This window comes from Epinephelus lanceolatus, chromosome 10 (assembly GCF_041903045.1).
Source record: "Epinephelus lanceolatus isolate andai-2023 chromosome 10, ASM4190304v1, whole genome shotgun sequence".
NCBI classification, from domain to species: Eukaryota; Metazoa; Chordata; class Actinopteri; order Perciformes; family Serranidae; genus Epinephelus; species Epinephelus lanceolatus.
The window spans coordinates 24,991,534-25,009,300 of NC_135743.1; the positions used below are offsets into that span (position 1 = coordinate 24,991,534).

A 17,767-nucleotide genomic window follows, 5' to 3' on the forward strand; every position below is an offset into this window, starting at 1 on the left:
AGGTGCTCTTCAAGGAGAGTCACAGAGAGCCACTTAAAGATAAAAAACGAGTGGCTGGTTCAGTTTATTAATACATGGATAACCAATGCCTTTCGACTAAAGAATCTTTATCAGGGTGTAAAATGCATTGGAAACAGATGTGCAACTTAAGTCATGTGACACAGGACACATGATGTACTGCTATAGCCCCACTAGGCAAAAAAAACACACTGACAGAAATGAAAATGACATAAATGTACACTATAAATAATTAGCACATTTAGTAAGAAGAAAAAAGGTATAATGCCACATAAATACAGGAAATAACAATAAAATTAAATAAGAATTGTTTTATGTGACAAAAAGACATCTCTAGAGTTGAGTTTGTTGTCTGTTCACACATATTGTTTCTTGTCCTTGTCATACATTTCTTATGTATTTCAGTTTCTGCTGCTCTATGTGCAGGTTTGTCACAATATGTAACACATTTTATTTCATTGTTGTTTCCTTTTTATTTATGTGGCATTGAACCTTTTCTTTATAACTAAATATGTTCATTATTTACAGTACACATTTATGTCATTTTCATTTGCAACATGACCCTCATATGAGCTCTTAGATTGCACATCTGTGTCCAATACATTTTACACCTTGATGAAGACTCTTTAGTCGAAATGCACTGATTATCTGTGTATTAATAAAGGATTTTTAACTACAATCAAAGCGCCTCAGGTGCATTTTTGGACTGTACTATGGGCTTCTACACTGAGTGAGCTGGCTAGTCTTTTTTTTTTTTTTATCTCCAACATGCTATTCCCATGACCTAGTGAAGCTCAATCAATATTTGCGAACATAAGCGACACTCTCTCAAAGCCAGAATCCACAGAAGTACGTCTCAGTATTCAGTGTGAAGCTGCTCCATAGAGTATGAATGGGAGACTGATTTTTGGATCCAGTTTTCTTTTTTATACTTAAATAAGCTTTATTCTATTGTAGTGTTCTCAGTTGTCAAACAGAAAATGTGCCCATATTCTCAGAGCATTCCCCCGGCTGCTCTCAGTGTCAATGGGTAAATTTCCCATTAAATATTTGTGGACATTTTCTGTCAGTGAGGACTCCAGCCGCCTGTTTGTGCAGATTCATCACTGCTACAGGTTTTAAATCTATTTTAAAACAGCCTCCTCCAACATTGCTGCTGCAATTACACACCAGGCCAATGTCTAAATTATTTTATAAAACAGTTTTTTTATTGTGCCTTATTCAACAGTGGAAAAGGTTAGGGAATTCATCGCCAAATGTGACATCATAAATCTTGTAAAAGCTTTTGTAGAAAATTAAATGACATTTTTGAGGGGGTTTAGTAACATTTTCAGATATAACGGAGGACTAACAGTCACCTGACCCTTATTATATAAAATGTAAAAGGAAAAAGTACAATTTTCTATCTTCTTCCTTGCCTCTAAGCGTGGACAACAGCAGTATCACATCAATTTGTTTAAATGAAGGCATTTAATCTGTTTAAGACCTATATTTTCCAGACAAAATTAAAGAACCCAATGGACTTTAGATGGCAGAGAAAATTAAAGAGCACAGAGTTAATTGAAATGAAGTTGCTGTTGCCGTGGCAAAGCCTGACAAGTTTTAATGTTTGTGTTGACCGGAGCATTCATCCATGTAAAGGAAAGTCCCCCATCTTAATCATGACACCGCTGTGCCTGCTGTGCCTTTCTGTGTTAAACTGCAACCCAAGCATTTATTTCAAACCAATGTTTCTTTGTTACTGTGTTATAAATAGCTGAAACTATCTGAGGAGTGAGAACCAGCAAAGACTTAATCCATTACTGTTTAAAGCTCAAGAGAGCCACCTAGTGGTTACACATAATCATAGCAACAATCTTAATCACTTTGTTACAGTGTACCATTTATAGTGCTTCTTTTTTTAAGCAAAACATGTTGAAATTATACATTGTGAGTACAATGTTTTGTGAGGACAAGTAACACATTCACACCACTTCTTTGCATTAACCTGTTAAATACAATGAAGCATACATCTCTGTATGTGTTTTCTGAAAGTGCAGCTTGTGGTTAAACATTTCAATAAACAGTATCTCTGAGACACGACTGAACCTGTATTTTCTTTGTGCATCACAGGACACTTCCGCTGTACAATTACACACTTCCTGGAAGGAAATACTTGGTCCGTATGGCTCTCAGATCATTGTGAGTCGCGTACCCTCGTACATGCGTCGTGGTCCAAAGTGACTTCTCAACTTTGGGTACATCACTCAGTCAGCGTTAGTACTCTGTGGACAGCACTGTCCAGCTTAGTGTCCACCTGAGATCACCCTAAGCTGTCCTCTGGTCCCAGCTCAGCTCAAGAGAGTCTCATTTTCCGCATGTCTGAGCTTGCTGTGATCACAAAGGCTCCTCATATGTGTGCTTCTGTAGTAAAGAGTCACATGACTTGGGCTCAGCATAGACCACACTGACCGGCCGCGGGCCATTGGCATGTACAGCAGGAGTGCAGTAGCCATTGGATAACATCCTGTGTGAGGGGCAGTCATACTTAGTGTGGTTTGATGTTCTGGCACCAGCGTTAGGTGCGGGAGCTCCATGTGTGTTGCTGTGAATGATCCCTGTCAAAGTTGGGTGGCTGGACTCAGAGGGCTGCTCACTGAACGGGGTGGCATACTCAGGCTCCGGGGGAAGAGGCTCAGCGTACTCTGGAAGATTGCCAGGAGTATCATAATGGCTGAGGGCGAAGGGGGTGGTGTAGCCCTCATCTGAGGCAGGTCTGAATGTTGACCCAACCTTCTGTCCAATAGCTGCAACAGCAGGCTCTGCATAGTCTGGAATGATAATAAATCAGATGAGATTATATTTCTGTTGATGTCAGATGCAACAAATATTGGCATGGGTTGTCCACTAACCTGCCTCTAACTACTCAGTTTTAATCCAGTATTAATCTTATATATAAGCACTAATCAGCCACAAGATAAGTGACTAACATTGATTATCTTCCTACAGTGCAATGCTCTGCTGAGAAATCTTGGTTCCTCGCATTTATGTGGGTGCCACTTTAAACGCACCACCCACCAAACACTGTTGCAGACCAAGTACACCCATTTATGGCAGCCTGGCCTCCAAATCCCCCTGACCCCAGTCTGATCGAGCACCTGCAGGAAATGCTGGCACCCCAATTCACAACTCAACTGACTCAAAGGTTTCGCCACTATCACCCTGGTGCCAGGCACCACAGGACACAACCAGAGGTCCTGTGTCCATGCCTCGACAAGTCAGAGGCTCCACCTTGAATCGCACTTTGCTCTGACCTGTTGAGGCATGGACAAAACCTCTGGGTTACTGAACATCCCACAGATGCTCGATTGGACTGGTAGCGGTGGAATTTGGATGCCAGGTCAACGCCTTGAGCTCTTTTTCACGTTTCTCAGGCCAATCCTGAGCAGTTTTTGCAGTACCCTGTAAACAAGCCACTCCTGTACAAAACCTTATTCTCAGTGAGTTTCCCCTGTGAGTAAAAGTTTCGTTCGATCCATCAATGTCCATTAAATAACTGTCAATATAACCAGGATTAAAGTACAATCTTTACATGGAGAGATGGTTTATTCATCCCCATGGGGAAATTCTTGTATCCAGTATCTCACATAAAAACCACAACAATAAATAAGGTGCCAATAGAAATAAATAAAGTTAAAGGTCCCTGAGTCCCTTTAAAGCTATTTGATTACTTTACAGTACCTTTAAAATGCTGTGATAAAATTCTAAACTCAAGGCTGACCTATTTAGCTTCTCCCAAGCCTCCGCATAGCTAAGCTGAGTGAACCTTGAGCTTGAAAGGTTTTCATAGTATAGACCTACATCAAGAATGAACCTCTAGGCACATTCAAACAGGCTTGTCAGAAAAGCTTAAACCATTTTCGTTCTATATCTTCAACTCTCAAAATGCCTATCAGGATCAGAGAATATAAGTATGTATAAAATATCAAGCATTTTATGAGCTGTAAAACATACTGGTGCATCCCAGCTAATACTCCATCACTGTGATAAAAGCAATGGTATTAAATGGGTATGAAAACATCATTGCAGCATCCTTTGCTAAACAGGAAATACTTTTGTAGGATCAATTTCTAATTTGCATCTTACACTGCAGGTTCTGGTGAATTCTTCTTTTTGACTGAATAGTAGTCTCATACTAGGCCAGTGTTGAGCCTCTGCAGGAGCTGCTTGGCCACCAACATTGTCTCCTCTAACTACAGGGCTGACAGTGAAGCAATCACATCTGACCAAACCCCTACGTTTTGCCCCAGCAGAGGAGGCTGTGGTGTGGGAGGCCTAGACCTTACTCAAGGGCCCACAGGGAGCCTCGGAGCCAGAGCTATTTTAATTAGACAGGCTTTAGTGAGAGCTTTGATTGTCTTAGCTTTGACCCTGTGTCCTGTTTATCACTGGACCTCTCAGTGAAGGGCCCCCTTGCTGGGGGAGGGGACGAGGGAGGCAGAGAGGGGGACTGATGGCAGTGGTGGGGTAGGCTGAGCGCCCTTTATCAAGCTCCAATTAAAGGGTCCCTTTCAGAGAGGCTCCGTGGACCAAAGAAAGGAATGTTTATACTGCGTCTGGGTGATGGGCTGAGCCAGTGGAAAGAATGGACAGCCCGTGGAGAGAGCTGTTTGCCTGTCAGGCCTGGCATGAGCCCCTCAAACTGACCACTGAGGCCAGAGACTGTTAGAGCAGGAAACATGGAAGAGGGAAGGCAGAGCTCACGACTTGAGATCACCAGTAAACTCTGAATAGGCAATGAAAGAAACAGCAAAAAGGCAGCGGCTGATAATGACAGCAGAAATACAGAGGCACAGCAGGGTACTATTAAAATAAAGTTAAAAAGTATTCCTCACCATTAAGAGGAGGGTTTGGTAGAGCATCATGAACATTTCGCTCCAGAGGGTAAGAGATAAGCTCCGACTGAGGGCAGGAAAGACTCTTTGCCTGGAAACTCTGGCAGCCTACTTAACACACAAACACACAGTTACAGGCTTTTTTAACAGAGGATTTAAAATGCTGGAAAGTGACCAAAGGGCTCTTGACTTACTTGTGGGTAAGGAGTACTTCATTTGTGAATCTTTTTTCCTATATGGAGAAGAAGAGGAACACAGAAAATTATAACATTATACTAGAAACAGTATCTTCAGCATGCTATGAATACTGGAGCATTACCATTAGAGCTGTAGCGATTAGTCAGTTAATTGGTCGACAGAAAATAATAGGCAACTACCTAGAGTGGAAACATACAACTTTTCAACTTTTACCTTCCTTGTGTTTTCATGTGGTATTATTGCTGGCATCGCTGTTGCAAAGACAAACTTTCCGTTTTCCTTGCAGCCTAGCAACTAACAACAACACAGGACACACTGCATTTTGTTTTCCACGGTTACTTCGGTTGTTTCAAGACCCGCCATTTCCGCAACTGGGGATGGTAACTGCATAGGGCTTACACCGATGCTCTTTGGTAACTGGGGTTAGCTACCGATAGCTACCATGGAAAACAAAAGCACTATCCTCTTCCTGTTTTGGTTGCGCAAAGGTGGACGCACTTCTTTGTGCTGTAAATCAAGCCTTCATTTTGCATGGAGATCGGTGGCAGACAGAATTGCATAGTGAAAGCGAGGCTAACAGGAAACCAGTCTAATCGCAGATGATGTCATTATGATGTCATAATGTGTGATCAAATAAAAAGTAAAAAAAAAACAAAAAAAACATGCCTATTTCCACTTTAAATAATTAACCATTTCAGCCATTTTCATGCAAAAATATTTTAAAAATTTAGGAATAATGATTAACCATAGTATATTTGCCCTTCACTAGAAGTACTACAGCATGAATAAAATAATACATTTTAATGTATAGTGACAGTACTCCATTTGTTATAAACTGTTTTCACATGAAAATAAATTGACTCTGAAAAGTTCAACAGAATTAAAATACCGTACCTTCTCTTCCACCAGACTCCCGCCATCAAACAACTGCCGCACATTATCAGGCCCAGCACCACACCCACTGCCACTATTACTGGCTGACTGGAGCCTGCAGGAACACAAGTGTCCGGGTAAGTAAACAGTTGTACAAATGTGAGGAAGGAATGCAGTTTATTGCACTGCACACACTGTTGAGTGTGAGAGAGGTATATGTGACAGTGTTTTTACTGATCTGTCATGTCTTTTTCCAAAGATAAACTGGCATTATTTCTGATTATAGACAAATGAAATTAGAAAGTGATACTCACTCAGTCTGGTCTCCACTAACACTGGGCCCTCTGTGGGGGTCGGAGTGGGGCCTGGCTCTGGTGTACCAATGTTAACTTTGATGGATGGAAATTCTGCTGGACGAGTAGCACAGGGCATCATAATATCAGGAGCACAGACATGAACTCACACTGCTTGATAGATCACGTAAACGGATTACGCTGATAAGCATTGAGAATACCCACCAGCGGCTGGGCGTGACCTTGGTGTCATCTTGGCTACGGGACAGCCCAGAACTTGCACCTGAGCCGAAGCTTGGCCATGCCAGCTCAGTGGCTGTAGCCGGACAAACCGAGCCACCACAGGAGGGAGAAAGCTGTTCAGAACCCTGAGGTGGCCATCAGTGTAGGCCTGAAACACCTGGGAACCATAACAACCAAGTTACTTATTCACAGAGCACACCAGGAAGCCTGCAGTATGACTCAGTCGCCATATGAGCTCTGTTGGGGCCTCAGTGAGAACCATCAAGTGAACATCAGTGAGTATGATACAATGCATACCTTTTTTTCTCTGCTGAGAGCATCTTTGTAAAGCTTCCAAGTTTTTCTGTCCTTGCTGAAAAAAACACTGTATGATTCTATGTAGTAATCGTGTGATCCCGTTATTATTATTCCTGAAAAAAAACAAAACAAAACAGAACACATCTAATTTTAATTCAGCATAATAAAGTAAGAAACTGTGTACATCAAAAACAATCTGATACATGTTGTTGAAATTATGTAATACAATTTTAGCCAAGTTAAAGGAGCTGTATGCAGCATTCTGAACATTAATAGAACAATAAACCACTATTTGCTGTGTAAACATAGAGTGGAGTAATGGTGTCCTGAGCAGAGGATGAAGTCACACAAACTCTGTGTGTGTTGTAATCCAAGGTTCTCTGTTCTTTGTTGTGGTAGCCGTAGTGGAAGCATGTGCATATGACTCCCTGTAAGCATATCCCACTGGCTAGCTAATCATCACCGCTATGCACTGTGCTCATACAGCGGTAACCACTGATATAGGGATGGCGTTGTTGCAGAAGCACAGCACCCACCCTCCGGTTTCCCCCAGGTAACAATGCTATTAGAACTGTTGTCATTGTTAGCACTGTTTATTAAAGGACAACTTCGGTATTTTTCAACCTGGGCTCTATTTCCCTATGTGTATGTGTGCGTATGATTCATGGGTACCACTAGTTCTAAAATTGGTTCAGTATTGAGCTGCGAAACATATGGTAGCGGCCCTGGGGCAGTGGTGAGTGTGAATGAGTGAGGTCAGCTGTCAGTCAGTGTTGGAGCAGAAAGGCAGAAGTTGTCCCTGCTTGGTAATGTAAATGAGTATGTGTGTGTGAAGTGTGTGTTACGCTAGAAGAGTCAGAGGACGGAGTCTTTTACGTGCTACCCCCTGGAGTGTTACCAGAGTTTTTGGAGTGCTCAAATAAACGGGCCTTTTTCCCGAACGCAAGAACAGGATGTCGTGCAACACCCCGTACAGCTTTCACAGGCTGCCTTTGTCGGACAGCGAGATGCTGAAGTTGTGGCTAGTTGTGCTACAAATGGATGCCAACACTCCTCTCCAGACACTGCGCCTTGCAGACCATTGGGTCTGCAGTGCTCACTTCTCCCAAGATGACTACTGCCAGCCAAAGAAGAGAAGACATCCAATCCAGAAACACCTCTTACTCAAGAAAACGGCTGTCCCACGAGTAGAGAGAGCTACAGACACAGTGGAGCAAAGCTCGTGACATCACACAGCCCAGAGGTAAGGGAGAGGCTAAGTTAGCATGCTATTTAACACTGGCGATCTGAACCGGTCAGTGGCGAAAAAACACACACTTCACACACACAAAGGCAGCCTGTGAAAGCTGTACGGGGTGTTGCACGACATCCTGTTCTTGCGTTCGGGAAAAAGGCCCGTTTATTTGAGCACTCCAAAAACTCTGGTAACACTCCAGGGGGTAGCACGTAAAAGACTCCGTCCTCTGACTCTTCTAGCGTAACACACACTTCACACACACATACTCATTTACAGTACCGAGCGGGGACAACTTCCGCCTTTCGGCTCCAACACTGACTCCACTCATTCAGCTGACTCCACTCATTCACAGTCACCACTGCCCCAGGGCTGCTAGCATATGCTATTTACAGAGATAGCACTGGCGATCTGAACCGGTCAGTGGCGAAAAAAAGCACTTTTATACGGGACGCATTTGCCCCCATTACCGTTTTAGCTCGTTTCGCGGCTCAATACTGAACCAATTTTAGAACGAGTGGTACCCATGAATCATACGCACACATGCACATGGGGAAATAGAGCCCAGGTTGAAAAATACCGAAGTTGTCCTTTAATAAACAGTGCTAACAATGACAACAGTTCTAATAGCATTGTTACCTGGGGGAAACCGGAGGGTGGGTGCTGTGCTTCTGCAACAACGCCATCCCTATATCAGTGGTTACCGCTGTATGAGCACAGTGCATAGCGGTGATGATTAGCTAGCCAGTGGGATATGCTTACAGGGAGTCATATGCACATGCTTCCACTACGGCTACCACAACAAAGAACAGAGAACCTTGGATTACAACACACACAGAGTTTGTGTGACTTCATCCTCTACTCAGGACACCATTACTCCACTCTATGTTTACACAGCAAATAGTGGTTTATTGTTCTATTAATGTTCAGAATGCTGCATACAGCTCCTTTAACGTGGCTTTAAGTTAAGTTGTCCTTTAAGTTAGCACCTTTAGCTGCTAGCCACCAGCTCAGCCACCTCCATGTTGTGAACCACACGCAGACTATCCTGTTCTAGACTGAATGCTAGATATGCTCTGAATGTTGCATACAGTTCCTTTAAACATTCAAAGGAAAAGTGTGATGATAAAGTTAAGTCATTGTCAATAAATCCCATTCAAAGAGTGCATGCTTTGGGCCACCTCTCAATACTGTTTGACTTCCCTACCCTGTCTGTGGCCAAGCTCATTGGTTCCTGCTGAATCTTTAAAAACAGGTCACAAATATAAAGTTCTTTTCTTTTTAAAACGGCTCCATAATTCCCTTAAAACTATTCCTAGCTAACGTTGTTCAAACAGCAGTGAATAGTGTATATGTTGGGAACTATTTTTAGTTGTGGATTAATACACATTTGTTGTCCTAAGGAGTATTTAAGGCACAATGCAATAGGATGGTGTGTGTGGGGATTGACTGATAATTAATTACCATGACCATGTACATCTGAATTAGAGAACAGGTCAACTAATGCAACAGTGTGACTCATTGATGTGTTTTTAATAGTTCAATAGTACAATGGAGGTCAATGGCTCAGGTGACTAACCTACTGTATATCAAGCTTTGGATGAATTCATTGTTGGTTTTGGTCTTTTCATGGAATTCACTGACAATAAAACACATTATAAAATATCATCCCACTTTTCCCTTAAACAGCTTCATTTATGTATATTAAACATGCTTTTACAAATAAGCATATTTCACACAGCAATCTTAATTTTATCATTTTTACCTGTGATGGTGCTTCTATCGCTCAGCCCCAGCTCCACCCACGGGTTCAGATCGTGACTGTCTGCTGTCCAGGGCAGGAACTCATGGCTAGAATCCATGTTTCTGGAGGACCAGAACACTGCGTGCTCTTGGCTGTTTTTATCCCAGAAAGATGAGGCGTTTAAACCAGACACACTCAGGATGTTGTTGCAATCTGTTCAGGGACCAGAGGAAAGGATGAGAGTGGTTCATTATGTAACCCAGAGTGTCTTTATAGATAGCAGCATTAGCCACTTGACAACAAATTGTGTATACTTTACTGCAGGCCATATTTTGCAGACACTAATCACAAAGTAATTTTATATACCATAGTGAAATGAGTAGAAGCTTATGAATGCTAGGAAGATGGTAAAATCATAAAACTGGAAAATATTACAGCATGTTATGAGAAGTGGACAGCGGGAATGTAAATAGTGTCTCATTTGTGGTAAATGGTATGCCCTTTGAAACATGTCGTGATAAATGTTATGTCATACCTTGGCTGAAGAGCAGCTTCTTTTCAGATAAAGATCCCCTGTCAAACGAGGACAGTTATAAAGGTCAGTGCATCAACATCAAATCAAATATAAAGCTTAACAACTGCCGCTATGATGTAAATATGATGAATGATCTATCATTCTGAGTACAATAACAGCAGACACACGTTTTTGAAAGGATTCCATTTGCGAAGGTGGATTCATAAAGTGTAAGACTTCTCCCGCGGCTCACAGTGACACGACCTCCCAGGCTGTCAGATGCAGCTCCAGCGTGGACGGCAGACTTGCAGAGGACTGAGGTCTGAAGCAGAGGGGGCACATGGAGCACTTTCAGACATGGACCCTATTTTCCCCTTCCATTGTTATTGTGTCTCACTGACTAATGGGAATAACATTTTTTGAAATTGGTCCAGCACTTGAGTGAGAGGGCTGCAGCTGGCAATGGCGAAACAAGCTGCGATTTAACCTTCTGAGACATATGCACCATCAATGTACACACACTAAAAGTGCTTGTTTTTGCCAGTGACAGGCTCAGATTGTTATTGTAAGTGTGTGATAACATTATCAACAGGATCACCACAGAAATAGAAGCTTTTGTTAAAGAGTAAGTTCCTCTTTGTTTAACCAGAACCAGCCCAAAATTACTGCTGTAAAACCAACCAGACTCTATTTAAATAAACAGTCATTTAAGCATGTGTTGAACCAACATATTTTTACATCTGACTGGGTGTATTAAAGGTTTATTTCAACCAAACCAGAGTAAGCAATTGTTGGAAGAATGGAAATATGAACCAAGACAGCTTTTGTGAGTTCTAGTTAGTTTCTGTCAACTTTGAATGAAGCGCTTTTACGATGATAAAACTAATGTTTATTTAAATGGAGTCTGGTGGGTTTGGCGTTGGAAATTTCAACGCTGTTTCTGGATAAACAAAAAGGATTTTACTCTAATAAAAAGGTCCATCTCTGTAGGGATCCCTTTCACAATGTTGTCAGACACCTAAAATAATAATCTGAGCCTGTCAGTGGAAAAAACAAGCACTTTTAGTGGACGTTCATTCAGGGTGCATTTACCCCAGCTGCAGCCCTCTCACTCAATACTGGACCAAATTCAAAAATGACTGTTCCCATTATTAGGAAAATATGGTTAAAGTTGAACAAAATCAAAGTTACTTTTAAATAACTTGTGCTCATAGGTCAAAAAAGCTTGGCCAAGTGAAATGTGGTTTACTTACATCTCTGTAACCCTGTTCGGAGTTTCCCCAAACATCTCCTGTGACATTCTTACACCCAGCAGGGCAGTACACGCTGCGAGACAGCCGAATAACATGTGAGAAACACTCTGTGTTCTACTGAAGCAGAATCTATTATGGGAAAAGTAGAGGTCAACCACTTACTTCAAAAGCTGCGAGCTGGAATGAGATCCTCGTTGTAAACAAGAAATAAGATCTGTAACAACAAAACACACAGATGTATTAAAATGAACACCTCTGAGAACTTCTTTAAACTCTTCTTAAATATGTATTGTGGACTTGAATAGTATTGTGTGTATCTCGGGCTTACATAATACTCAACCGCACACAAACAGACTCTGTGTGAGACGGTCTAGCATGCTGTATGTGAGCTATATTAGGGGATGAGCGGTCATCGCTGTTGATGTGACTGAGCCCTTTGTTACTGCGACTTTGTCACAGTTCACGAGTACAGTGGATGGTCCTCGTGTGATCACAATTAACAGACAGTGGCTTGTATGTCTGAGCATGGGCTTAGCTCCAGACAGTGGCAGATTTCATAAACAACTCTGGAAAAAACAGGAAACTATGATACATACAGTACAGTGCAGATTACTTCACCCAGAGAAAAGGAAATTATCTCTAAGTATAGACTAGCATTCAGACAAACAAGTCCACATGGTTATTAAAATGGGACACAGGAAGAACCTCAACCATTGTGTCATTGTCTAATTGAATCTGCACTGTCCAGAAACACTGAAGCATCTATGTGGACACATTGGTAGAGAAATATGTGGACTTAATAACTGCTAAATTAACAGCCTCTGGGGGTTGTGGCAAACATAGGATGGTAGTGGGCTCGCAGTGGTTAATGGGGTGATGAGGAGGAGGGGGAGGGAAGGAGAAATCCAGCCACTCCAAGCGACAGACTGAAGCCTGAGGCCTCACTCCATTCAGCCTGAGAGAAGGAGGCTGACTCGGGCTTTCTGAGCAAACACGCCACAGCAAAGATAGCGATGGAGGATGAATGCCAATAAGAAGTGACTCACAGCCGCACATCAACACCCAATACACACAAGGACAAATATTCAAACAGACGTTGGTGTTAAAATTATACCAGTGCAAACTTGTAAATGAGCAAATTTGAGAAATTCAATTCAAACTATGAATCAGGCTTTTGTGCAGCTGAGCAATGTGCTGTTTGTGCTCAGCTACAACACAAACAGAGCAGTGCTGTAAGCACAGATGCTGGTAAAAAACAACATTTACATACTTATTATAACCACGTAAGCACTTCACAAACAGTAATCAACCAGTTACGGATGTCTTACCTGGATACTGGTCTGTGGCATAGGACAGAAGAAACCCCCGTCCAGAGCGGTGTGGGCCTGATCTGAAGGTTATTATCACTTCATTGCTTGTGAGGGTCACATTCTTCTGCGATGCATCAAGCTTCCCACACACTGGACCTGCGAACACGCAGACCCACAAACATCGTCAGCCCATTTGTCAGCAACAGATGTCGATGATTTAAAATAAATCACAAGGAAATTCCATTTTGTGTTGATTTTGGTGGCCCCTGAGAATAAAAAGCTTTAGTATTTCCCAGAATGAAGACTCGTTTCTTTTAGCAACACCTCCTTGTGTCATAAAGCTCTTCATCTGGCTTGTGCGTGCATTTGTTTTTGAAGTAGGGCTGCACAATTAATTGTGTATGTTAATCGTGAATGTCAAAACATACCATTATAAATGAAACATTCTGGTGCTACAGAGAGACCTCTGTCTACAAATCATATTCCACACATAAAGGGAATATGCTTGTTTGGTACAGACCCCAGCAAAAATCCCATCATCATCATTTCTTAAATATTTTTCAGTGAAAATTAAATGAAAAAATGACAGTTTCCACTAAAAAGTCGCAATATCTGCTCTCAATGTCCCTTTCAGATTTGTTTGGTCAATTCTTTTCTTTTTTCTTCACTGATCCTGCCCCAGTATCAGACGTAACCACAAAATATAACTTCAAACAGTGCATTATCTAAAGAAAAATTTCCTTCTGCTCCCTTTTAACTGGCTAACGTATTACCCACTGTGAAACTTTTTCTGAGAAAATGTAAACCTGGGCTCTTGTGGTCTGTGTGCTGTAAACAGTTTGGTCTAATTTAGCAGAAAATCAAACCCAGGAACAGGATTTAGGATTAACTATACAGAAACAGCCAATCTTCTCGCTGATGGCAGTTTGCTTATGTAGGTCACAAAGAGACATCAGTATTAATTAGGACAGTTTCATAACCTGTTAAAAACCCCTTGTAGCTGCTTTAACTCCACTAGTGTTATCCTGTCACCTTCGTATCTCACACCAATAACTGTTAGGTAAAGAGCAGAGCCACACAGACTGCATGTAAGAACACTTCTCCAGAAGAGACACCTAAATAAAAATCATGAGCCAAGTTGTGAGGAATCCAATAATAAACACAAAAGGCATGAATCCTGAAACGCTCAGCCCTCATTTTTGGGGCCCTGTCAAAATTTTATGCCCTCAAGACACGACTTGATACACCTGGTTGGAGAACGTGCATGTGTCTGTTGCACTGTTGCGAAATTGGGTTTGTCTCTTCTGTCAATGTGTCAAAGGAATGGCATGCCTTGTGTGTAATCCACAATCATAGCTGGGAAAACATCAACATTAAAAGTCTATCAGCAGGTATTTTGAGAAAAGAACTGATGCAGGAGACAGAGGTGCACTTCTAGATACAGTGATCAAACATCAACCCGAGGTGCTTTTTAAAACACACTGTATTCCACCAGCGGTGAACAAGCTTACCCAGAATGCGTTCTCCGCTCTTGCCTGTGATCACAAGAGAGCCATTCCTGCAGTCCGGACTGCTCTCAACGTCAAAATCCCCAAACAGCAGTCGCAACGTTCGCCCCTCTGACACTCGAAGCCTCCACTTACACCAGGCGTTGTTGGGGTAGGTGCCTGGATAGTTCTGAGAGGCCAATGTGCCCGACTCTGTGCCCAGCAGTGTATGTCCACAGCCATCACCTGGAATAATAAACAGTAATTCGCTGTTGAGAGATTATGTCTCAATTCAGCAAAGTCAATAACTGTTAATTAAAAACCTACTTCTCCATTATGTTTGCCTGTAATAATTTTGTAAGTGAGCTGTATGTTCCTTATGACTAAACCTATTGGATGGTGGTATTTATCATGTAAACAGTTTTGGTGAGGATGGCAGAGAGTAAGCAACCCTAGAGGGATACAATCTGAGCGGCACCCCTTGACCTAAAAGCTAGTGTATGGAAACATTCTGGCTTCCATCTTCCATTTATTACTACTATTGTATTAATAAAAGATAATGTAAGTAAATTCATCTGTTTATTTGATTTGACTTTTATAAGTGTGAATCATTCTGTTTAAAAGTAACAAATAGTAACACAGTGAGAAAACGAATGTTGATTGTTTTACAATTGCATCATAGGCATCTGATTCGGCATTTAATCATGAGTGTAGAGTAGCAAATATATAAAAATTGCCCAATGGTCATTCTTTCATTCTTTGGTTCATTCTTACTAGCATGACTTTAAAATAGTTACACAAATATCAAATGTTTTGCCTATTAATCATCTGAAGATTGACTAATTCATTAATTGCCAAACTGTTGTAGTCGTACAGTGCAATGTCAGTCCTGTTTACAGGTACTAACATGAATTATGTCTCACAAAGCTGGTAGATATTAAAGTATTTTATAACTAATAAGTTTCACTTCTTAAACATCTGTGCCAGGCAAAGAGTTAAGAGCTGAGCACCCCAAGCTTAAATAAAGCCAGAAACACATAACCGCAGACAGTTTCACCATTAATTGTCTGACATAATACACAGAATATTAAGGGCTTTGTTAATGCATCATTTCAGGACAGATGACTAATACTTCTCTTCTGGACATGCACAGCAGACTAGGGCATGTTTATACTCTTCTGATCATAACAGTGAGATGACACACACGTCTATGATGGAAATACTCCAAACACTATGACCTTTAGTTTTATTTTATGCAACACTTTACTCACGAACACTGTTTTTCTCAAATGTTGATTAATTACATCCTCTGACCTGTGGTTGCCGTGACTAACACTTAAACTGGAACGGAAAACATAAATATTTAGATCCTCTTACATCCCCGTGGGTCAGAGAAAATAAATGAGTCAATTCCCACAGTGGTCATACAGAGATAAGTGCTGTGGGGGCGGCAGGCTCAAACCCTACCACCAAAATGTCAAGTCATGACGTGTTCCGAGAATGGTCAAAACTTGAAAAAGGCACCAGGGTCCATCTGAGCCTACGCATCCTCCATGTCCTTGACTTCCTTTTAAGGCTTCTAGAGGTTTGTTGAGGGGAAACAGGAGGATAACCTTCCACTCACCCTGTGTCACACACATCCTGCACCACACCAGCCGTTTCCCTACTTCCCGACAGCTCTTCAGCTCCTCATACCATAAACCTTTGGATGTTATTGCCCCTCCTCAAGTCCCCAGAGGATTCCCTGGAAATGCGACAGCAATGTACTGTAACCGTGGGCAACAGAGCATGGATCTGTCACCTTCCTGTGGGAGGCCACAGAGGCTGCAGTGCTGGGGAAGTTCTGGGTGGCCGGTAATCTCCCCCCTGCTCACTGAACCCTTTTGCTCACACTGTCTCCAGTCCTGTCTGTTTCTGGTTTCACACAGAGACTGATATGTGTTTGGCCTGTTCTGACCAGTTTGGAAAATTTAGAAAATGAATTACAGAAGAGTCAAACTGGGTGGCAGGATAGCAGACAGTCAATCAAATGCAGCCCGGCTACATTGTTTTTTCCACTTGGGGCTTAGCTGGCAGGTCTTCACAGGTCCACACAAGCAGACAGGATGTTCACCTGTGCTACCTGTCACTACATTGCCTTATTCTGTCTTGTGTGTCAATCACAACGTTACAACACTGTGGCTGAAAAGTTTCATCCCATACCTAAGCCCCACCGAAGCTCTCTGCATACTTTCCAGAAAGCAAAAAGTGATTCAGAATAAATAATTGACCCTGGATTTAATCATCTTCCGATGTGAGGAAACCAAATCCCCAGAGACAGACAAACATCAACAAAAAAGATTAGTGGTGTGGCTGAGTGTTGAAGTCACAGCCTGAGGGGCAGTAAATTGCTTTTCTATCAGTCTGTGTGTATGCAAGGTCACTGTGATTCATGCTGCACATGGACTTGTCTGCTGTTGTGTTAAAACATGTGGGAAAGGTAAGCTACAAGCTGGGATCAGTAGGTAAACATGCACAGGGGAAGAGTATGTAAAGAATGCTACCATGACATCACATGGCCGACCTTTGCGCCTATTTCAATTTCAAATACAGCATTATGGCAGTGACCAAAACACAAATATTATTATAGTTAGACTCATTGAGGTTTCTTGTGGTTCATATCATAAAAGTAGAATTGATAGCAGAACATATTTATATACATTTAGGACTCATTTCAAGCCCAGGTAATGGTGATATCAGTTAGCATATTAGTTGCTCATGTGTAATTAAGCCAACGACAGCAGGGCGTTTAAGATAACGTTAATGACTTTTTTTTAAGAAGGATGCAAAGGTTGTTTTAAAGCCTGCTGGTCATTGGTGCTTGTCGCACTTCTGCCAGTGCTTTAAGACCAAGTTATTACATGCTATTAAGTTAAAATAAACTCGCAGTTAATGTGTTTTTAGCTGTTAATGTGCAAAAGTCACGTTAAGCTAGCAGCCGTTGTATCTTAGTAACAACAGCTAACAAGATGTTTAGAATAAAGTCTCGCGACACATCCTTTATCTTATCCAAACCGTCAACAAAATAAGTTTTTCCTTACCCTCCTGGCCGTGAACACCGACGGAACACACGCTAAAAGTGATCCAGAAACCGGCTACAAGAGACTTCACAGCATCCCAGATGTTTTTGCACTTTGCCAGCATGATTTCCAGAGCTCCGCGTGAGAAAAGTAAGGTGCAAGCCCGGACGGCTCGAGCTTCAATCTGGCCTCGGTAAAAAAGTTATAGTGCAAAGTACTGGATATTTACTATTGGCCGCGAGACTCAGACTCGACCTCTCATTGGTTCTCGGCGACTGCCAATCAAAGAATCCCAAACATTCCATTCCCATCTAGGGGGTGGGCTGATTGGTAGGTGTGTGCTGATCTGAGACCAGCCGTTGGCGGTAAT

General features: G+C 41.9%; 1 protein-coding gene across 4 annotated transcripts; it reads right to left on the reverse strand.

Annotated features, from left to right (window-relative positions):
* Positions 1–1,204: 1,204 nt before the first annotated feature.
* On the reverse strand, positions 1,205–17,586 carry LOC117266334 (discoidin, CUB and LCCL domain-containing protein 1). Of its 4 annotated transcripts, none has more exons than XM_033641476.2 (15): positions 17,419–17,586; positions 14,363–14,584; positions 12,870–13,007; positions 11,704–11,755; positions 11,542–11,614; positions 10,477–10,610; positions 10,310–10,347; positions 9,796–9,987; positions 6,797–6,909; positions 6,482–6,656; positions 6,278–6,370; positions 5,985–6,078; positions 5,087–5,124; positions 4,893–5,000; positions 1,205–2,828 (listed from the first exon to the last, which is right to left on the reverse strand). In XM_033641476.2, exons 1-15 carry the CDS (start codon positions 17,519–17,521, stop codon positions 2,395–2,397), a joined length of 2,007 nt encoding a protein of 668 aa, XP_033497367.2. In that variant the 5' UTR covers positions 17,522–17,586; the 3' UTR covers positions 1,205–2,394. The 4 variants fall into 4 exon arrangements, with proteins under 4 accessions (XP_033497367.2, XP_033497365.2, XP_033497366.2 ...); XM_033641474.2 differs by having other exon boundaries at positions 2,248–2,828; positions 4,893–5,003; XM_033641475.2 differs by having other exon boundaries at positions 2,248–2,828; positions 6,278–6,373.
* Between the last annotated feature and the right edge of the window lie 181 nt (positions 17,587–17,767).

What these genes read in the sequence shown, in the direction of transcription:
- LOC117266334 (XM_033641473.2), bottom strand. Translation starts at nt 17,521, where the DNA reads ATGCTGGCAAAGTGCAAAAACATCTGGGATGCTGTGAAGTCTCTTGTA. An exon ending in AATGGAATCCTTTCAAAAAC is followed by an intron (nt 10,348 to 10,476) that starts GTGTGTCTGCTG and finishes CTCGTTTGACAG; the next exon opens with GGGATCTTTATCTGAAAAGA. An exon ending in GTTAGTGGAGACCAGACTGA is followed by an intron (nt 6,079 to 6,277) that starts GTGAGTATCACT and finishes GTGTTCCTGCAG; the next exon opens with GCTCCAGTCAGCCAGTAATA.